Source organism: Salvelinus namaycush, chromosome 4 (assembly GCF_016432855.1).
Source record: "Salvelinus namaycush isolate Seneca chromosome 4, SaNama_1.0, whole genome shotgun sequence".
NCBI lineage: Eukaryota > Metazoa > Chordata > Actinopteri > Salmoniformes > Salmonidae > Salvelinus > Salvelinus namaycush.
In genome coordinates this window covers 83068398-83092052 of record NC_052310.1, presented here as the reverse complement: position 1 = coordinate 83092052, position 23655 = coordinate 83068398, and the positions used below count along the sequence as shown (strand labels likewise).

Sequence of the window (23655 nt, the reverse complement as noted above, 5' to 3'; positions counted from 1 at the left end):
AGGCAACCCACCTAGACATTGTTGACCAGCCAGGATCACAACAAGGCATCCCAACTAGACATTGTTGACCAGCCAGGATCACAACAAGGCATCCCAACTAGACATTGTTGACCAGCCAGGATCACAACAAGGCATCCCAACTAGACATTGTTGACCAGCCAGGATCACAACAAGGCATCCCAACTAGACATTGTTTACCTGCCAGGATCCCAACAAGGCAACCCAACTAGACATCGTTGAGCAGCCAGGATCCCAACTGGACATCGTTGACCAGCCAGGACCGCACCACATGCCCAACCTTCCATATCGGTCCAAAAATAACTAAGCACACTTAAAGTGATGGCTACTAATTTGCCTCTCCGTGCTACTCCAACAGTATCTCTTGACAGGCGTATTCAACAACTCATTCTGCTATTTATTTATCTTGAATTCTGTGTTGACCTACAAAAATAGCTACAAGTTTCTTCTCATCTGTTAAAACACCATATAGCAACTGATCAAAAACAGTGTGAATGTATTGATTAATAATTTTACTTAATGTTTAATTTACATGATAAATATTAACATCTCTGCACAATAAACAAACCAAAATGGAGAAGGACAAGAGCCCACTGTTATTATGGAGAGTTCTTGTTCATGTTATGACAATCTTCTTCTTTCCAGAACATGTGTGTTTGTGACGGAAACATTGCAGTGTCAATGTTTGCTCAGTAAATAAGTCCCAAGAAACTCATTCCCTAAAATGTACCAACTCAGAAATATAGGAGTTGCATACAGTATAAAATGTTATCAGAGATGCCTTGAAGCACTGGGCTTCACGATATCGCCCTAGTTTCATCCAGATGATGAACTCAACTGTCGTCAGGTTGTCAGTTAAATGCGGATGTCAGAACACTGACATCTTAATTATGCTTCATGTATCACAGTCACAAACAAAATTACACAAGATATTGTATTGAGGGGTTTTAGGACCCTTGAGACATCTTACAGACTCAATGGTGCAAATATAATGTTCCTATATCCTCCAGACCCAAATGCCCGCTGGCATGAGAGAGTGAATGTACAAAACGTACAGTATGAAGCCTGTAGGGAACTTTGGCCTAGATACATGTATACAGTATTTTCTGACCTTAAAGCTCCCTGATGAGCAGGAAGTACGACACAAACAGCTGACAAGAGAGAGAAAAGTATGTTGTCAGATATAAATCCAACTGAACACTAAACAGATGTCAAGAGACATCTGGATTCCAATTAATATAGGCAAGACAGAAACCGTTCTCAAACTCATCTCAGAATGCAATGACACTCTCCTGATGACAAGTCTACCAACCGGAGACTAATACTGTCAGCAACAACATCCAGACCAAACCCAGAACAAATCATGGATTAGGTGCCTAATGGTCACACGTTTGCTCCAGCCCCATTTATCACACCGGACTCAAATAATAAACTAATCATGATCTTCAGTTTAGAACGCAATTAGTTTAAATCAGCTGTGTTTGCTAGGGATGGGGAAAGTGGGACACCATCCCTGATCTAGAAACACTATCCTCCTGCCTGTCCAGCCAGACAAACAAAGCAGGTAAATCGTAGTCTTTCCAACTGGACCGACCCGGAAGGGGTTCACTAGTTTGGGCAGGAGCACTTTGTAATAAACCTATAAAACATACTTTCATGGCGTTCAAAGGAGGAAACAGAACACTAGATATAACAAGTTGCAAATTCAACAAGGACATAAATATGAGTATTGGTGAAAGCATCAGTCCTTTATCCTGACAACAGGCCCAAAGCCCGAGCAGACCAGAAAAACTCTCAATGGAAATTGAAGAAATTCATACACCATTTCCTGGTTTGCCTAATTTCAGTTCATGTCAAACCAAGCAGTAATTGTGGAGAGAACAATCATTGTACCATCTAAACCACTGTGAAATATATTTTCCATAAACATAAATATTGTATTTTCAGCTGTTTGAAGCTGGTGTACAAAACCAAAAGTAAAAGGCAAAAATTAAATGTAGGAATGGGAAGCATAGAAATAGCGCACCTAAAGCATATCTACCGCTTCTTAGACTTGCTTCCAATGAGAATGACAGATCTATAACTCACATGTCTATGTGAATTTGGTCAGGTTGTCCAAAAAGTTACAGATTGTAGCTTTAAGTCAAGACAGTCAGTAAAATAAAAAAACATTTAATTTATTAATGAATAATAATTATAAATCAAGTACAGATATAAACAATTTTTCTTCACAGCTCTCTCTCAAGAATGATTCACAGGCAGTACATTTAAAAAATATATTCTAAGCAGCATAAAACTTTAACCATAAGAACATGTACATGTTTCCAAAATGCATCCTATTTTTCAGCAGAAGGACAGCTTGTCTTCACCTCAATGTTCTTCACATATAAATCATATCAACATAGATTTAAAGGCTAAACATGAGATGACTAGGTAAGGAAGCAGACACCGTATACTCTCTATACTGAATTACTCTGAAAGAGACCGCTTCAGTACACCTCAACGCTAATAGAATAGGCTTTACGGCCAACCAGCTCTTACAGTGCAAAAAGCTGTTTTGTGATCAAAGATATCCAAGATCCATAATACATATATCTTACTCTCATGTTGTAATGTCATCTATTTCATAAAACACATTTATATCTCAAAGGTCTAGTAACAATATGAAATGTACACACCATTAGTTTCCCTTTAAAAACATGTAAGATAATAAATCTCTAGTCTAAAAATACTATGATCAATCTGAAAAACTAAAATGTAATACCTCCTCACTCAGAACGGTGCCAAAAAAGCTATTAGCACAAGTCTGAGATTGGCAGGAGCCAGGGTAATCACACCGCAGTATGGGTTGAGTGTGTGTGACAGAGAAAGAGAGAGAGAGGCTTAATGTTTATCTCCCCATCCTGCAGGTTGCCCAGCCTCTGCCAGAGAGCGTTTGTAGATTTCAGCAGCTTGTCAGACTGGTTATTAACTGAGCATAGAACAGAATGAAGACGAATGGGCTTCGGTTTAGACTCTTTGAAACTTGTTGACAACATTATTAAAGGTGCCCTGTCACATGCAAATTTCCCTAATTGATTGATGGTGGGCAAATCTGTGGATATGTTATGTGCATTTATAAAAGACATAAAACATGTTTTAGTCAGGCATTGGGTGGAAGCCCTTGGAGTTGGAGTAAATACAACTTGATATATTCATACACCTATGTTTCAGCTACGCTTGTCTTTAGTTACTTGTCTTGAAGATTCACTTTGGCCACAAGCACAGAATGTTCAACAACGAAGGACACAGAATGTTCCAACACCGAAGAACACAGAATGTTCCAACACCGAAGGACACAGAATGTTCCAACACCGAAGGACACAGAATGTTCCAACACCGAAGGACACAGAATGTTCCAACACCGAAGGACACAGAATGTTCCAACACCGAAGGACACAGAATGTTCCAACACCGAAGGACACAGAATGTTCCAACACCGAAGGACACAGAATGTTCCAACACCGAAGGACACAGAATGTTCCAACACCGAAGGACACAGAATGTTCCAACACCGAAGGACACAGAATGTTCCAACACCGAAGGACACAGAATGTTCCAACATCGAAGGACACAGAATGTTCCAACACCGAAGGACACAGAATGTTCAACACCGAAGGACACAGAATGTTCAACAACGAAGGACACAGAATGTTCAACAACGAAGGACACTACAATGTTCAACAACGAAGGACACTACAATGTTCAACAACGAAGGACACTACAATGTTCAACAACGAAGGACACTACAATGTTCAACAACGAAGGACACAGAATGTTCAACAACGAAGGACACAGAATGTTCAACAACGAAGGACACAGAATGTTCAACAACGAAGGACACAGAATGTTCAACAACGAAGGACACTACAATGTTCAACAACGAAGGACACTACAATGTTCAACAACGAAGGACACTACAATGTTCAACAACGAAGGACACTACAATGTTCAACAACGAAGGACACTACAATGTTCAACAACGAAGGACACAGAATGTTCAACAACGAAGGACACAGAATGTTCAACAACGAAGGACACAGAATGTTCAACAACGAAGGACACAGAATGTTCAGCAACGAAGGACACAGAATGTTCAGCAACGAAGGACACAGAATGTTCAGCAACAAAAGTCGCAACTAAATGAAACAGAAGGAGAAAGAAAAAATAAATGGTCAAATGTAGAGAAGTTCAGAAAGGTTTGGAAGGACAGAGTTCCTGGCCTTGGCTGCATGTGCATCCAGTCATTGCTTTGTTTGTCTATGAAGGCTTCCAGGGCTTCGTTCAGCCAAAGTCTATTCTTGGCCTGTACTCCAGGACCATGGGATATCTCTGAGGAGAGTGTAGAAAGAGACATTAATGTTGTTTATTGTCACTTACCTTCAAGTTTATTCAAAAGACAACTTGCAAAGTAAATAGCCTAGTAGATGCTGGCACATTCTGACAAGCAGAGCGTATTTAACTAATGAGCTTTGCAATTCCATCTTAAACGGCCCATATTTCACAGGAATGGATGCCACGAGACAGAATTGGCCCCTTTCAACAGACTTCAAGCCAAAGTTTTCCTGGATGGTGTTTTAAGGAGAACACACATTCCTGTGAACCATCCCAGATCCCTATGGCTGACAGTTGAAATAAGACAGGAGGCAGCATTGGACATTCAGATGCACAGCATTGAGTAATGCTTTTATGATTTCTCTCTGAACTATCTGCAGTCAGTCCATACTTTACTGCAATTGATGATTCCTAGGGGCTTGCTCAGTATGCATCTATAAAACACTGTCTGGATTTATTTGTAAGTGTTTGTATGGTAGCCATTAACCATCAAGGCATTGAGTAGTATAAGTAGTATAATTAGCTGAAATGGTACAGTGAACAGAAGCCTGTCATTTAGATGCTCTGAGGACATGGCCAGTCACCCCTGTGTCCTGTCTCTGAGGTTAAACACACCCTTACCTGCATCAGCTGTCTGAAAGGCTGTTCAGCATTGCAGGACTTGTTTTTTTAATGTATAGGGTTCTATAAATTTCTACAGGATGTTTATTCTAAAGCAAAGTGACTGATTGTAACTGCTTACGATTACTGTTTATATTCCTTCATTAAGGCATAAATATATTTTGTCTGTAAGAGATGTATTTTCAAGTGTTGCCTATTTGAGAATCCACACTTTACCTGAGCATTTATTGCATCCGTAAGACTGTTACCTTTCAGAAAAACTCAAGCTCAAACCAAACAAAAGGTCTGGCTGTTTTGCTTTTTGGATATACGGCTCTTACATACTTTTTCCACCACTCCCCCATGTCCAGTATGTCCAGTTCCCCACCATGTCCCCCATATGCAGTTGCCCCCTGTGTCCAGTTCCCCCACCATGGCCAGTTCCCCACATGTCCAATCCCCCCCATGCCTGACCTTGGTAATGACAGTTGTCTAACAAGACAGACAAACTAAAGCTGAACATGCCAAGGTAAAGACAGCTGGTCGGAGGGCAAGGAAGGTAAAGACAGCTGGTCGGAGGGCAGGGAAGGTAAAGACAGCTGGTCGGAGGGCAGGGAAGGTAAAGACAGCTGGTCGGAGGGCAGGGAAGGTAAAGACAGCTGGTCGGAGGGCAGGGAAGGTAAAAACAGCTGGTCAAAGGGGAGGGAAGGTAAAGACAGCTGGTCAAAGGGGAGGGAAGGTAAAGACAGCTGGTCAGAGGGCAGGGAAGGTAAAGACAGCTGGTCGGAGGGCAGGGAAGGTAAAGACAGCTGGTCAGAGGGCAGGGAAGGTAAAGACAGCTGGTCAGAGGGCAGGGAAGGTAAAGACAGCTGGTCAGAGGGCAGGGAAGGTAAAGACAGCTGGTCAAAGGGCAGGGAAGGTAAAGACAGCTGGTCAGAGGGCAGGGAAGGTAAAGACAGCTGGTCAGAGGGCAGGGAAGGTAAAGACAGCTGGTCAGAGGGCAGGGAAGGTAAAGACAGCTGGTCAGAGGGCAGGGAAGGTAAAGACAGCTGGTCGGAGGGCAGGGAAGGTAAAGACAGCTGGTCAGAGGGCAGGGAAGGTAAAGACAGCTGGTCAGAGGGCAGGGAAGGTAAAGACAGCTGGTCGGAGGGCAAGGAAGGTAAAGACAGCTGGTCGGAGGGCAGGGAAGGTAAAAACAGCTGGTCAGAGGGCAGGGAAGGTAAAGACAGCTGGTCAGAGGGCAGGGAAGGTAAAGACAGCTGGTCAAAGGGGAGGGAAGGTAAAGACAGCTGGTCAAAGGGGAGGGAAGGTAAAGACAGCTGGTCAGAGGGCAGGGAAGGTAAAGACAGCTGGTCGGAGGGCAGGGAAGGTAAAGACAGCTGGTCAGAGGGCAGGGAAGGTAAAGACAGCTGGTCAGAGGGCAGGGAAGGTAAAGACACCTGGTCGGAGGGCAGGGAAGGTAAAGACAGCTGGTCAGAGGGCAGGGAAGGTAAAGACAGCTGGTCAGAGGGCAGGGAAGGTAAAGACAGCTGGTCAAAGGGGAGGGAAGGTAAAGACAGCTGGTCAAAGGGGAGGGAAGGTAAAGACAGCTGGTCAGAGGGCAGGGAAGGTAAAGACAGCTGGTCGGAGGGCAGGGAAGGTAAAGACAGCTGGTCGGAGGGCAGGGAAGGTAAAGACAGCTGGTCGGAGGGCAGGGAAGGTAAAGACAGCTGGTCGGAGGGCAGGGAAGATAACGACAGCTGGTCAAAGGGCAGGGAAGGTAAAGACAGCTGGTCAGAGGGCAGGGAAGGTAAAGACAGCTGGTCGGAGGGCAGGGAAGGTAAAGACAGCTGGTCGGAGGGCAGGGAAGGTAAAGACAGCTGGTCGGAGGGCAGGGAAGGTAAAAACAGCTGGTCAGAGGGCAGGGAAGGTAAAGACAGCTGGTCAGAGGGCAGGGAAGGTAAAGACAGCTGGTCAGAGGGCAGGGAAGGTAAAGACAGCTGGTCAAAGGGGAGGGAAGGTAAAGACAGCTGGTCAGAGGGCAGGGAAGGTAAAGACAGCTGGTCGGAGGGCAGGGAAGGTAAAGACAGCTGGTCAGAGGGCAGGGAAGGTAAAGACAGCTGGTCAGAGGGCAGGGAAGGTAAAGACAGCTGGTCGGAGGGCAGGGAAGGTAAAGACAGCTGGTCAGAGGGCAGGGAAGGTAAAGACAGCTGGTCGGAGGGCAGGGAAGGTAAAGACAGCTGGTCAGAGGGCAGGGAAGATAACGACAGCTGGTCAGAGGGCAGGGAAGGTAAAAACAGCTGGTCGGAAGACACAAGGTAAAGACAGCTGGTTAGAGGGCAGGGAAGGGGTATCAAATGACATAACAACACAATCCCATGATGTTTATACTGTAGATGTATGATGTCATACTTTACATGGACATGGTGTATTGGGAATTTGGGTGGGTGTGAAAGATGTCAGGACATGCCAGAAAGAACATGATCAATAACCGGGTATTGAGAAGTACAGAGGTTACCTAAGAACTGGATGAGACCGGGGGAATGAGGAGGAAAGAACAGGAAGGATTGACATAACACACTCACGTTGTCACTGTGCAGCCTCCAGCGGGTCATGTAGATGAACTCCAGAGTGTGGTCCTTCCCCATGATCTCCCCATTACACAGCACATCCAGCTGGGGAGAGAGGACACACACAGGGGCGGACTGGGACAAGAATTTGGCTCTGGCATTTTATTCACACTAGCCCACATCACCGCACACGCCCCCACCCCACCAACAGGTCACCATTAATACATACGCCCCATCCCCACACATACACCCTGACCCTACGTAGACACAGGCAGTAGTGCTGACACATAACATTGGCAGTACAGTACAGCGTTTCTCAACCATTTCTGTACCAGTGACTGGCGAGACATGGTCCTGCTCTTTTTTATCCAACTCACCACTATAAGTGTTCCTCTGCCTGGAGGTCCAACTCACCACTATAACTGTTCCTCAGCCTGGAGGTCCAACTCACCACTATAACTGTTCCTCTGCCTGGAGGTCCAACTCACCACTATAACTGTTCCTCTGCCTGGAGGTCCAACTCACCACTATAACTGTTCCTCTGCCTGGAGGTCCAACTCACCACTATAACTGTTCCTCTGCCTGGAGGTCCAACTCACCACTATAACTGTTCCTCTGCATGGAGGTCCAACTCACCACTATAACTGTTCCTCTGCCTGGAGGTCCAACTCACCACTATAACTGTTCCTCTGCCTGGAGGTCCAACTCACCACTATAACTGTTCCTCTGCCTGGAGGTCCAACTCACCACTATAACTGTTCCTCTGCCTGGAGGTCCAACTCACCACTATAACTGTTCCTCTGCCTGGAGGTCCAACTCACCACTATAACTGTTCCTCTGCCTGGAGGTCCAACTCACCACTATAACTGTTCCTCTGCCTGGAGGTCCAACTCACCACTATAACTGTTCCTCTGCCTGGAGGTCCAACTCACCACTATAACTGTTCCTCTGCCTGGAGGTCCAACTCACCACTATAACTGTTCCTCTGCCTGGAGGTCCAACTCACCACTATAACTGTTCCTCTGCCTGGAGGTCCAACTCACCACGATAACTGTTCCTCTGCCTGGAGGTCCAACTCACCACTATAACTGTTCCTCAGCCTGGAGGTCCAACTCACCACTATAACTGTTCCTCTGCCTGGAGGTCCAACTCACCACTATAACTGCTCCTCTGCCTGGAGGTCCAACTCACCACTATAACTGCTCCTCTGCCTGGAGGTCCAACTCACCACTATAACTGTTCCTCTGCCTGGAGATCCAACTCACCACTATAACTGCTCCTCTGCCTGGAGGTCCAACTCACCACTATAACTGTTCCTCTGCCTGGAGGTCCAACTCACCACTATAACTGTTCCTCTGCCTGGAGGTCCAACTCACCACTATAACTGCTCCTCTGCCTGGAGGTCCAACTCACCACTATAACTGTTCCTCAGCCTGGAGGTCCAACTCACCACTATAACTGTTCCTCTGCCTGGAGGTCCAACTCACCACTATAACTGTTCCTCTGCCTGGAGGTCCAACTCACCACTATAACTGTTCCTCTGCCTGGAGATCCAACTCACCACTATAACTGTTCCTCTGCCTGGAGATCCAACTCACCACTATAACTGTTCCTCTGCCTGGAGATCCAACTCACCACTATAACTGTTCCTCTGCCTGGAGGTCCAACTCACCACTATAACTGTTCCTCTGCCTGGAGGTCCAACTCACCACTATAACTGTTCCTCTGCCTGGAGGTCCAACTCACCACTATAACTGTTCCTCTGCCTGGAGATCCAACTCACCACGATAACTGTTCCTCTGCCTGGAGGTCCAATTCACCACTATAACTGTTCCTCTGCCTGGAGGTCCAACTCACCACTATAACTGTTCCTCTGCCTGGAGGTCCAACTCACCACTATAACTGTTCCTCTGCCTGGAGATCCAACTCACCACTATAACTGTTCCTCTGCCTGGAGATCCAACTCACCACTATAACTGTTCCTCTGCCTGGAGATCCAACTCACCACTATAACTGTTCCTCTGCTTGGAGATCCAACTCACCACTATAACTGTTCCTCTGCCTGGAGATCCAACTCACCACTATAACTGTTCCTCTGCCTAGAGATCCAACTCACCACTATAACAGGGCCTCTGCTCTAGCCATTTTGTTGTGCTGTCCATCTGTCTCCTCAGCATCTTCTCTGCGGTCACTGTGCTTATTCTTGTTCTCTGTCTGCTTAAGCCATATACAGTGCCTTCGAAAAGTATTCAGACCCCTTAACTTTTTCCACATTTTGTACCGTTACAGCCTCATCCTAAAATTGATTAAAAGTTGTTTTTTTTTCTTCATCAATCTACACACAATACCCCATAATGACAAAGCAAAAATGGGTTTTTAGAAATGTTTTCTAATTAATCAAATAAAATGGAAATAGAACATTTACATAAGTATTCAGACCCTTTACTAAGTACTTTGTTGAAGCACCTTTGGCAGCGATTACAGCCTCAAGTCTTATTGGGTAGGACGCTAGAAGCTTGGCACACGTGTATTTGGGGAGTTTCTCCCATTCTTCTCTGCAGATCCTCTCAAGTTCTGTCAGGTTGGATGGGGAGCGTTGCTGCACAGATATCTTCAGGTCTCTCCAGAGATGTTCGATCAGGTTCGATCAGACTCAAGGACATTCAGAATTTTGCCCCGAAGCCCCTCCTGCGTTGTCTTGGCTGTTTGCTTAGGGTTGTTGTCCTGTTGGAAGGTGAACCTTCGCCCCAGTCTGAGGTCCTGAGTGCTCTGGAGTAGGTTTTCATCAAGGATCTCTCTGTACTTTGTTCCGTTCATCTTTGTCTCGATCCTGACTAGTCTCCCAGTACCCGCCTCTGAAAAACATCCCCACAGCATGATGCTGCCCCCACCACGCTTCACAGCTACAGAGATAGTTGTATTTCTGGAAGGTTCTCCCTTCTCCACAGAGGAACTCTGGAGCTCTGTCAGAGTGACCATCAGGTTCTTGGTCACCTCCTTGAGGTTCAGTTTGGCCGGGCGGCCAGCTCTAGTAAGAGTCTGGTGGATCCAAACATCTTCATTTAAGATTGGAGGCCACTATGTTCTTGGGGACCAAAAATGCTGCAAAATTTTTGTTGGTACCCTTCCCCAGATCTGTGCCTCGACACAATCCTCTCGGAGCTCTACAGACAATTCCTTCGACCTAATAGCTTGGTTTTTGCTCTGACATGCACTATATCTATCTATTTATCGATTTTTTAATATATTTTTGGGGTACTTTTTACTCCCTTCTCTTTCCAATTTTGTGATATCCAATTGGTAGTTACAGTCTTGTCCCATTGCTGCAACTGCCGTACGGACTCCGGAGGCAAAGGTCGAGATCCATGCGTCCTCCGAAACACGACCCCGCCAAGCCGCACTGCTTCTTGACACACTGCCCGCTTAACCCGGAAGCTAGCCGCACCAATGTGTTGGAGAACACACCGTACAGCTGACAACTGAAGTCAGCGTTCATGCGTCCGGCCGCAACACAAGGAGTTGCTAGAGCGCGATGGGACAAGGACATCCTAGCCACCCAAACCCTCCCCTAACCTGGACGACGCTGGGCCAATTGTGTGCCGTCTCATGGGTCTCTCGGTCGCGGCCGGCTGCACGACAGCCCGGGATCGAATCCGGATCTGTAGACCTTAGGCCGCTGGGCCACTCGGGAGGCTGGGAACTTACATAGACAGGTGTGTGCCTTTCCAAATCATGTCCAATCAATTGAATTTACCACGGGTGTACTCCAATCAAGTTGTAGAAACATTTCAAGGCTGATCAATGGAAACAGCACGCACCTGAGCTCAATGTCAAGTCTCATAGGAAAGGGGCTGAATACTTATGTAAATAAGGTATTTCTGTTTTCGCTTTGCCATGATAGGGTATTGTGTGTAGATTGCTGAGAAAAAAACAATATTTAATTCATTTTAGAATAAGGATGTAACGTAACAAAATGTGGAAAAAGGGAAGGGTCTGAATACTTCACGAATGCATTGTACGTTATAATAATAATAATAATAATATATATATATGTGTGTGTGTCAACTCTGACCAGCCCACCCAACTAAAAAAATGGTCCAGCCCATCTGGCATTTGCCAGAATTGCCAGATGACCCTGGACACACAAAACAAACAAAAGCACACACATGCGCAAGAAAACACAAAAGGCACGTTATTTACATTATTCCCTTTTCTAAACCCATCATCATAATAAAAGTGAAGTTACTGTACATTATAATATAAAAACAGTAGTAGCGGTCTTACCTCACAAGAGCTAGAAAGCTTTAACTTTAGACTGAGAAACTTCTTGATGGTTCCCACCGTGACTCGACTAGAGCAATGAATGAACTTCTTCATTAAACACTGGGGTAAATAACAGGAGTATGGCCATGTTACATTCAGATAGAACACAAGAGTACAGAATACCAGAACTGGCCACCTGAGCATATTGAAAGAAACACTCCCATGGGAAGAGGAAAATGATTCACACACACATACCTTCACTGTGTTGTCTGCAGCATAGCCATTGTTGTGGAGACAGTCGAGGCAGATGGCTATCTGGGGGTCGCTCCTGTGGTAATCCTGGTCATCTTCATCCCCATCCTCATCACTGAGCCCAAGCTTCTTAGACACAAGGCCGTCTCCTGTGGGATAGCAGAGCACAGGTGATTTTAGGAGATCATACTAACAATCTGGGCAGAGAGAAGTCATATGTACAATATATATACACAGTGCATTTGGAAAGTATTCAGACCCTTCACCTTTTCCACATTGTTCCATAACAACCGTAATATAAAGATGATTAAATAAATAATCCTCAGAAATCTACACACAATAAACAAATAATGAAAAAGAAAATACAGGATTTTAGAAACGTATATATAAAAAAATATAAAAAAACAGAAATACCTTATTTACATAACTATTCAGACCCTTTACTATGAGACTCGAAATTGAGCTCAGGTGCATCCTGTTTCCATTGATCATTGTTGAGTTGTTTCAACAACTTGATTGGAGTCCACCTGTGGTAAATTAAATTGATTGGACATGACTTCGAAAGGCACACACCTGTCTAGATAAGGTCCCACAGTTGACAGTGCACTTCAGAGCAAAAACCAAGCCATGAGGTCAAAGGAATTGTCCATAGAGCTCCGAGAGATGATTGTGTCAGGGCACAGATCTGGGGAAGGGTACCAAAAAATGTCTAGTATTGAGCTGGCCGCTCAGCCAAAATGAGCAATCGAGGGAGAATGGCCTTGGGGACTAAGAACCTGATGGTCACTCTGACAGAGCTCCAGAGTTCCTCTGTGGAGATGGGAGAACCTTCCAGAAGGACCACCATCTCTGCAGCACTCAACCAAATCTGGCCTTTATGGTAGAGTGGCCAGACGGAAGCCACTCTCTAGTACAAAGACACATGACAACCTGCTTAGAGTTCTCCAAAAGGCACCTAAAGGACTCTCAGACCATGAGAAACAGAATTCTCTGGTCTGATGAAACCAAGATTGAACTCTTTGGCCTGAATGCCAAGCATCATGTCTGGAAGAAACCTGGCACCATCCCTACGGTGAATCATGGTGGTGGCAGCATCATGCTGTGGGGATGTTTTTCAGCGACAGGGACTGGGAGACCAGTCAGGATCAAGGCAAACATGAACAGAGTAAAGTACAGAGAGATCCTTGATGAAAACCTGCTCCAGAGCGCTCAGGATCTCAGACTGTTCACCTTCCAACAGGACAACAACCCTATGCACACAGCCAAGAAAACGCAAGAGCGGCTTCGGGAACAAGTCTCTGAATGTCCTCGAGTGGCCCAGCCAGAGCCGGACTTGAACCCGATCGAACATCACTGGAGAGACTTGAAAATCGCTGTGCAGCAACGCTACCCATCCAACCTGACAGAGCTTGAGAGGATCTGCAGAGAAGAATGGGAAAAACTCCCCAAATACAGATGTGTCAAGCTTGTAGCGTCATTCCCAAGAAGACTTGAGGATGTAATCACTGCCAAAGGTGCTTCAACAAAGTACTGACTAAAGCAGGACAGGGCAACTCCAGTCCTCGGTGTCACACGTTTGCCACAGTCCCAGCTAACACACCTGACTCCAATAATCAACTAATCATGATCTTCAGTTTAGAATGCAATTAGTTTAAATCAGGTGTGTTCGCTAGGGATGGGGAAAGTGGGACACCAATCAGGCCCCTGAGGACTGGAATTGCCCAGGCCTGGACTAAAGGGTACTTTGTTGAATTTTTTTTTTTTTTTTTTATCAATTTTAGAATAAGGCTGTAACCTAAGAAAATGTGGAAAAAGTCAAGGAGTCTGAATACTTTCCTAAGGCACTGTATATACAGTATACACACACACACTGAACAAAAATATACACCACATTACAGCCTTGTATTATTGAAGAACTCAAACCCACATTAACTCTACACATATGTAACAGTTTAACTTTAGACCGTCCCCTCGCCCCGACACGGGCGCGAACCTCTGCACACATCAACAACATTCACCCACGAAGCATCGTTACCCATCGCTCCACAAAAGCTGCGGCCCTTGCAGAGCAAGGGGAACCACTACTTCAAGTCTCAGAGCAAGTGACGTCACCGACTGAAAGGCTGCTAGCGCGCACCACCGCTACCTAGCTAGCCATTTCACAACGGTTACATTCACCCCCCTTTCGACCTCCTCCTTTTCCGCAGCAACCAGTGATCCGGGTCAACAGCATCAATGTAACAGTTTAACTTTACGTCCGTCCCCTCGCCTATACCCGGGCGCGAACCAGGAACCATCTGCACACATCAACAACTGACACCCACGAAGCGTCGTTACCCATCGCTCCACGAAGGCCGCGGCCCTTGCAGAGCAAGGGGAACCACTACTTCAAGTCTCAGAGCAAGTGACGTCACCAACTGAAAGGCTGCTAGCGCGCACCACCGCTACCTAGCTAGCCATTTCACATCGGTTACACATACAGTGCATTGCCAAAGTATTCATCCTGCCTTGGCGTTTTTCCTATTTTGTTGCATTACAACCTGTTATTTAAATGGATTTTTATTTGGATTTCATGTGATGGACATACACAAAATAGTCCAAAGTGGTGAAGTGAAATGAAAAAAATAACTTCAACAAAATAAAATTCAACAAAATAAAAAACTGAAAGGTTGTGCATGCATATGTAATCACCCCCTTTACTATGAAGCCCCTAAATAAGATCTGGTGCAACCAATTACCTTCAGAAGTCACAAAATTTGTTAGATTGCACACAGGTGGACTTTATTTAAGTGTCACATGATCTGTCACATGTTCTCTATATATATACACACACCTGTTCTGAAAGGCCCTAGAGTCTGCAACACCACTAAGCAAGGGGCACCACCAAGCAAGCAGCACCATGAAGACCAAGGAGCTCTCCAAACAGGTCAGGGACAAAGTTGTGGAGAAGTACAGATCAGGGTTGGGTTATAAAAAAATATCCAAAACTTTGAACATGCCACGGAGCACCATTAAATCCATTATTAAAAAATGGAAAGAATATGGCACCAGAACAAACCTGCCAAGAGAGGGCTGCCCACCAAAACTCATGGACCAGGCAAGGAAGGCATTAATCAGAGGCAACAAAGAGATCAAAGATAACCCTGAAGGAGCTGCAAAGCTCCACAGCGGAGATTGGAGTATCTGTCCATAGGACCACTTTAAAATGTACACTCCACAGAGCTGGGCTTTACGGAAGAGTAGCCAGAAAAAGCCATTGCTTAAAGAAAAAAAAAATAAGCAAACATGTTTGGTGTTCACCAAAAGGCACGTGGGAGACTCCCCGAAAACATGGAAGAAGGTACTATGGTCATATGAGACTAAAATTACTGCTGGAATTGAAGGGATAATGGATAGCGCTAAATACAGGGACATTAAGGGACACCTGTCTTCCAGAGATTTGAGACTGGGACGGAGGTTCACCTTCCGCAGTACAATGACCCTAAGCATACTGCTGAAGCAATACTCGAGTGGTTTAAGGGGAAACATTTAAATGTCTTGGAATGGCCTAGCCAAAGCCCAGACATCAATCCAATTGAGAATCTGTGGTATGACTTAAAGATTGCTGTACACCTACCGGAACCCATCCAACTTGATGGAGCTGGAGCAGTTTTGCCTTAAAGAATGGGCTAAAATCCCAGTGGCTAGATGTGCCAAGCATATAGAGACATACCCCAAGAGACTTGTAGCTGTAATTCCTGCAAAAGCTGGCTCTACAAAGTATTGCCTTTGGGGGGGTGAATAGTACAAAAAAAAGATTTTGCATCTTCAAAGTGGTAGGCATGTTGTGTAAATCATATGACACCCCCCCCCCCCCCCCCAAAAAAAATCTATTGCTATTCCAGGTTGTAAGGCAACAAAATATGAAAAGTGCAAAAGTAGTCACCTCCTCTGGCAAGCCAAGGAGATAATTGATAAGAGATAAGGTCAATTACTTTGGCACCCTTGCATGGTTTACTATTTATAAAAATAAAAAAAAATCTACAGAAATTGGGATTAGTCACTTCTAAATCAAAATTGACTGGACAAAATTATTCTAAATTATATTTACACTTAATAAAAATATAAATGCAACATTTATGAGCTGTAATAACAGATCCCAGACATGTTCCATACACAAAAAAAGCTTCTCTCAAATGTTGTGTACAAATGCTTACATTTGTTAGTGAGCATTTCTCCTTTGCCAAGAAAATCCATCCACCTGACAGGTGTGACATATCAAGAAGCTGATTAAACAGCATGATCATTACACAGGTGCACCTTGTGCTGGGGACAATAAAAGGCCACTAAAATGTGCAGTTGTGTAACACAACACACTTGTCACGTTCTGACCTTAGTTCCTTTGTTTTGTCTTTTGTTTTAGTATGGTCAGGGCGTGAGTTGGGTGGGTTGTCTATGTTAGTTTTTCTATTTCTGTGTTTGGCCTGATATGGTTCTCAATCAGAGGCAGCTGTCAATCGTTGTCCCTGATTGGGAACCATATTTAGGTAGCCTGTTTTCTGTTGGGTTTTGTGGGTGGTTGTTTTCAGTCTTTGTGTGTCTGCACCAGACAGAACTGTTTCGGTTTTCACTTTGTTGTTTTGTAATTTGAAGTGTTCAGTTTTGGATTATTATTAAATAAGATGAACACTAACCACGCTGCGCTTTGGTCCTCTCCTTCCACCGACGACAACCGTTACAACACTGAAACAGAGTTGAGGGAGTGTGCAATTGGCATGCTAACTGCAGGAATGTTCAAATGGGACTGTTGCCAGAGAATTTAAGGTTTATTTCCCTACCATAAGCCGCCTCTGTCATTTTACAGAATTTGTCAGTACGTCCAACCGGCCTCACAACAGCAGACCACGCGTATTGCGTCATGTGGGCGACCGGTTTGCTGATATAAGCAGGCAGGTATAAGCTACGGACAACGAACACAATTGTATTCTATCAATGGCAATTTGAATGCAGAGATACCGTGACGAGATCCTGAGGCCCATTGTCATGCCATTCATCCGCCGCCATCACCTCATGTTTCAGCATGATAATGCACAGCCCCATGTCGCAAGGATCTGTACACAATTCCTGGAAGATGAAAATGTCCCAGTTCTTCCAAGGCCTGCATACTCACCACCAGACATGTCACCTATTGAGCATGTTTGGGAAGCTCTGGATCAATGTGTAGGACATCATGTTCCAATTCCTGCCAAAATCCAGCAACTTCACAGTCATTGAAGAGTGGGACAACATTCCACAGGACACAATAAACAGCCTGATCAACTCTATGCGAAAGAGATGTGTCGTGCTGCATGAGGCAAATGGTGGTCACACCAGATACTGACTGGTTTTCTGATCCACGCCCCCACTTTTTTTTTTTTTTTAAGGTATGTGTCCAACAGATGTATATCTGTATTCTCAGTCATGTGAAATCCATAGATTATGGCCTAATTCATTTATTTCAATTGACACATTTCCTTATATGAACTCAGTGAAATCTGAAATTGTTGCATGTTTACTATTTTTACCCCTACCTACATGTACAAATTACCTCGACTAACCTGTACCCCCGCACATTGACTCAGTACCGGTACCCCCTGTATATAGCCTCGTTATTTTCCTATGGTACTTTTTATTCTTTAGTTTATTTTGTAAATTGTTTAACATTTCACAGTAAGGTTGTTGTATTCAGCATGTGGCAAATCAAATTTGATGTTGCATTTATATTTTTGTTCAGAGTATATATGATTTACTCTACTAATGTGAAATAACGTACTTATTACATTTTACAGTAAGACCCAGCACAATTTGTAAAAGTGACCTTGTTAATTGAGACTAATCCCATACCTTGTGAAATTTCTTTTGACTTATTCTTCCTCCAGAAATCAATCTCCTGCTGTCCCTCTTCTGGTCAACACACACAGTCATAAAGAAAAGAGGATACACAAGGTCATTTCAGTCCCATCTAATGACTCCCCCGAAGAGTGACTGAAATGATCCACTTTGACTGGGATATCATTAAGAAATATATCTTGGTTTTTCCTAGTTGACGAGAACTCACTTTCTCGTAATCCAGGCACAAGCTTGAAAATGATTTCCTCAAGAGTATTGTCCAACCTCAGAAGAAGGAGAGGATCAGTGAAGATGTGAGAGGAAGGGTAAAAATAAAGAGGAAGCAGTGGTTTGTGTTGAGAGTGCACTTGCAGTATTCAAAGCAAAGTGAAGGCTAAATGTTTGCTGTTAGCTTGTTGTTGTCAGATGGTCAGAGCTAGTGAAGGACTATGTTTGTATGTGTCGTACCTTAGCATCTCTAGAGGGTTCGTTTCGTGGACTTGAATGCCACATTTGGGACAGTCATTACTGTCTTCAAAGTGCTGGATGATGCAGCTCTTACAAACTGGAAAACAAGAAAAATCCTATTACATAATGTAAGATGCTTAGAGTCTTTGGGAGGGGAGGGGATGGACTGAGAGGACATAGAATGAAGGAAGTTAAACTTGCAGATTAAATATTTTAATTTGACCAGTTTCCTCACAGCAGGAAAATAATGCAGCATATGAATTATTAGGTGGATGATAATTAATGGACATTTTAGTAGGGGTTGATACATTTTTGATACACGTTAGTGGAAATTAAGTTTTGAAGCTTTTTTAAACCTTGAATACACTTCAAGTTTGCATTTCCTGCTGTACAGCAGGGTTCAAATTAAGACAGTACAGTGAAAAGAAAACTCTGAGCAGAGAAATAATATTAAGAAATGCTATAGACGGAAGGAAACCTACCGAAAAATAATTAGGCAACAACTAATTCAATCCCTTTTAGACAACTTCCTGGACAAAACATTCCACTGTAATAGTGAAGGTGTAAACAAGGCAGAAGAAAATATAAACGGAATATTTGACCTCTCAGCTTCCCTATCCAATCAAAAAAATTGAAACAGAAAACTGAAGAAAATGAACAACAATGACAAATGGTTTGATGAAGAATGCAAAAACCTAAGAAAGAAAGAGAGAACTATCCAACCAAAAACATAGAGACCCAGAAAAGCTGAGTCTACACATTCACTATGGTGAATCACTAAAACAATACAGACATACACTACGGAAAAAGAAGGAACAGCACGTCAGAAATTATCTCAATGTAACTGAAGAATCAACACGAAGAATTATCTATGCAAAATGTGGTTTACCCATACATCTCCTTCTCCAATCTTTTTGGCCCTATACCAGAGAACAAATAGCAAAAACATATACATGATCAAATACAAAATATGAGAATCAACTATTAAAGACTACCAGAACCCACTGCATTATCCAATTACATTTCAATGAACTACATGACAAAATACAAACCGTCCAACCCAAAAAGCCTGTGGTGTTGATGGTATCCTCAATGAAATGATAAAATATACACACAACAAAATACAATTGGCTATACTAAAACTCTTTAACATCATCCTTAGCTCTGGCATCTTCCCTGATATTTGGAACTAAGGACTGATCACCCCAATCCACAAATTTAACCCCAATAACTACTGTGGGATATGCGTCATCAGCAACCTTGGGAAAATCTTCTGCATTATCATTAACGGCAGACTCGTACATTTCCTCAGTGAAAACAATGTACTGAGCAAATGTCAAATTGGCTTTTTACCAAATTACCGTACGACAGACCACGTCTTCACCCTGCACACCCTAATTGACAAACAAATAAACCAAAACAAAGGCAAAGTCTTCTCATGCTTTGTTGATTTCAAAAAAAGCCTTTGGCTCAATTTGACATGAGGGTCTGCTATCCAAATTGATGGAAAGTGGTACTGGGGGAAAAACATTCAACATTATAAAATCCATGTACACAAACAAGTGTGCGGTTAAAATTGGCAAAAATCAAACATTTCTTTCCACAGGACCGTGGGGTGAGACAGGGATGCAACTTAAGCCCCACCCTCTTCAACATATATATATCAACGAATTGGAGAGGGCACTAGAACAGTCTGCAGCACCCGGCCTCACCCTACTAGAACCTGAAGTCAAAGGTCTACTGTTTGCTGATGATCTGGTGCTTCTGTCCCCAATCAAGGAGGGCCTACAGCAGCACCTATAGCTTCCGCACAGATTCTGCCAGACCTGGGCCCTGGCAGTAAATCTCAGTAAGACAAAAATAATGGTGTACCAAAAAAGGTCCAGTTGCCAGGACCACAAATACAAATTCCATCTAGACACCGTTGCCGTAGAGCAAACAAAAAAAACACATACCTCGGCCTAAACATCAACGCCACAGGTAACTTCCACAAAGCTGTGAACGAGCTGAGACAAGGAAAGAAGGGCCTTCTATCCCATCAAAATCGACATACCAATTAGGATTTGTTAAAAAAAATACTTGAATCAGTCATAGAACCCATTGCCCTTTATGGTTGTGAGGTCTGGGGTCCGCTCACCAACCAAGAATTCACAAAATGGGACAAACCCCATATTGAGACTCTGCATGCAGAAGTCTGCAAAAATATCCTCAGTGTACAATATAAAACACCAAATAATGCATGCAGAGCAGAACTAGGCCGATACCCTATAATTATCCAAATCCAGAAAGAGCTGTTAAATTCTACAACCACCTAAAAGGAAGCGATTCCCAAACCTTCCATAACAAAGCCATTACCTACAGTGAGATGAACCTGGACAAGAGACCCCTAAACAAGCTGGTCCTGGGGCTCTGTTCAAACACAAACCGACCACACAGAGCCCTAGGACAGCAATACAATTAGACCCAACCAAATCATGAGAAAACAAAAAAATTATTACTTGACACATTGGAAAGAATTAACAAAAAAAACAGAGCAAACTATAATGCTACTTGGCCCTAAACAGAGAGTACACAGTGGCAGAATGACTGACCCAAGCTTAAGGAAAGCTTTGACTATGTACAGACTCAGTAAGCATAGCCTTGCTATTGAGAAAGGCCGCCGTAGGCAGACCTGGCTCTCAAGAGAAGGCAGGCTATGTGCACACTGAGCACAAAATGGAGGTAGACACTGAGCTGCACTTCCTAACCTCCTGTCAAATGTATGACAATAGAGACACATATTTCCCTCAGATTACACAGAGCCACAAAGAATTTGAAAACAAACCCAAATTTGATAAACTCCCATATCTACTGGGTGAAATACCAGTGTTCCATCACAGCAGCAAGATTTGTGACATGTTGCCACAAGAAGAGGGCAACCAGTGAAGAACAAAGACCATTGTAAATACAACCTATATTTATTTTCACATTGTTACACACACACACAATATGACATGTCTTTATTCTTTTGGAACTTCTGTGAGTGTAATGTTTACTGTCAATTTGTATTGTTTATTATCTACTTCACTTGCTTTGGCAATGTTAACATATGTTTCCAATGCTAATAAAGCCCTTGAATTGAAAGACAGATGGAGAAGTACAGGGTGTGTGTGTCTTACATGTGTGCAGGCACTCAGTGACCGTGGTGGGTTTGATCAGGTAACCTCTGCACAGGTAGCAGGTAATGAAGTGGTTAAAGTCTTTGACCAAGCTGGTTTGGACCAAGGGTGTCCTCCGAGTGGCCATGGTGAGCCACTGCAGAGCTGGGGAGATCAGGGATGAGGTAGGGTCAACAATCACAGAGGTCCCTGCAGCCCTTGACACTGCTGGGGTGTCCCCTGTATCTGCGTCATCTTCATCATCCTCAGCCAGTCCTCATCAGTTGGGAAACACAATCTTCTGAAGATATTTTCACTCTCAGATGACCTGTCAGACACAGAATACAAGGGAAAAGAGAGGAAAGTAGATGATTATGCCATATGTTACATGCAGGTGATGCACAGGTTCATTCACCTATTGGCTTGGCATGTTCATTGAATGAATGAACATTTGAAATACAATGTGCAAAATAAAATACATACAAGTATTTACCACGTTTCTGAATGCATGACTTGCCTACATGCCTGACAAAATCCATGCCTGACAAAATTCATGCCTGACAAAATTAAATTAAATGTTTTTTTTAACTGTCACGCTGCCACTAAAACATGCCTCATCTATCCCCATCATATACCACGCATTGACAAGCAGATATCACAGTTTAGAAATGTCCTGTTGACAAAACACACTTGTAAATTAACTATAAATAGTAGTCGTACAAATAGCGTAATCATACAAATGCCTCCCTCGGTTTACTAAAAAATCCTTGATACACAGTTAAGAAATACAAAAGCCTTGTGAAAAAAATCGGTAGGCTGCACTAGGCTCTCATCGTAGAGGACCTCACGCTTTGCGTGACCGGTATCACCGTGTGCATCACCAAAACAACATTAAAGCACCACACATATAGTTACTGACTGTAGCGACGACCACATACTCGAAACAAAGTTGCGACTCGCAAGGAGATAGCACAATGAAGTCAAGTCAAATTAAACCTGTTCTATAAACGTAAAAAATAAAAAGTGCAGTTGTCACACACGACAGACGACACATTCGCAATCATTCCACCCCCAAAGTTTGACTATAACAGGGATGATGTGAAAGTCGATTTTTTTGTAGGCTATTTCTGTCTGAAACGTTTGAACAATATAGGCTACATTTAATCTTACCTCGTAACCTCTCTACCTTTTCCATTAGGTTATTATAGCTGGTAGAATGGGAATAATAGACTGACCATGACACTGCGTTCTCCTGGTGATATCAGCGACGTAGGCTAGTATGAAACTAGTGGCAAGAATACGGAATTTAAGTGTCGTTCAAGACAACTTGGAACTCGAAAAAAACGACCTCGTGACGTCATTACTCTTCAGCTCGGGGAGGTAGGAGCATTAGGAGGACTTGTATTTACGAGTTAGATGACCAATCGGAAATCGTTTTTTTCAGAGTTCCCACTTTGCTTGAACGCACAGATGTCGGAGGTCGTAGATTTTAATGGTTCCAAGTTCCAAGTCGTCTTGAACGCACCATTACCCCTGCCTCCAGCTATGCAGATAGAAAAAGTGGGCGGGGGATCACCAGCATGTGTGATTTTGCCAATTCATAGACCTAGTGTTTCCTCGGGACCCCAAGGGGTGCATATTTAGTTTTTTGCCCTAGCACTACAAAGCTGATTCAAATAATTTAAGCTTAGTTAATTTTTTTAATCAGCTGAGTAGTGATAGGGTAAAAAACTAAATGTGCGCCTCTTGGGGTTCCGAGGACCGAGTTTGGGAAACACTGGCCAACTACAAACCAAATAACTCATATTTCTCGTTTTGGCAAAAAACTGGATTAAAACAAGCAGGGGCACAACTTTGGTTTTATATACATTATTTTTATCCAGTTGGATAAACACTCCAAAAAGTCTGCATGGTCCTAAAACACATTGTCGCCTTTTTTTGTATCACATTCCAATGACAAAAATGCAAATTCAGAATGTGGGGGGGACATGTCTCCCCCGTCCCCAGGGAAATTTGCACCACTGAAAAGTCATATTCTTATAATATCTATACAAATGTGTTTATCTCTATTAAGAATTCAGGTGTCATATTCAATACAACAAGAACATTTTAAATTACATATGCGACATATGTTGGCAATAGCCCCA

The 23655-nt window shown here is 43.6% G+C and overlaps 1 protein-coding gene across 1 annotated transcript; it reads right to left on the bottom strand.

Moving 5' to 3' along the window:
• Positions 1-2229: 2229 nt before the first annotated feature.
• Positions 2230-22786, bottom strand: LOC120046867 (polycomb group RING finger protein 5-B-like). Its single transcript, XM_038992442.1, has 9 exons — positions 22679-22786; positions 21530-21836; positions 18372-18468; positions 18133-18188; positions 17919-17978; positions 12060-12205; positions 11826-11924; positions 7557-7646; positions 2230-4389 (listed from the first exon to the last, which is right to left on the bottom strand). The coding sequence occupies exons 2-9, from the start codon at positions 21654-21656 to the stop codon at positions 4342-4344; spliced, it is 723 nt and encodes a 240-aa protein (XP_038848370.1). The 5' UTR covers positions 21657-21836; positions 22679-22786; the 3' UTR covers positions 2230-4341.
• Positions 22787-23655: the final 869 nt, after the last annotated feature.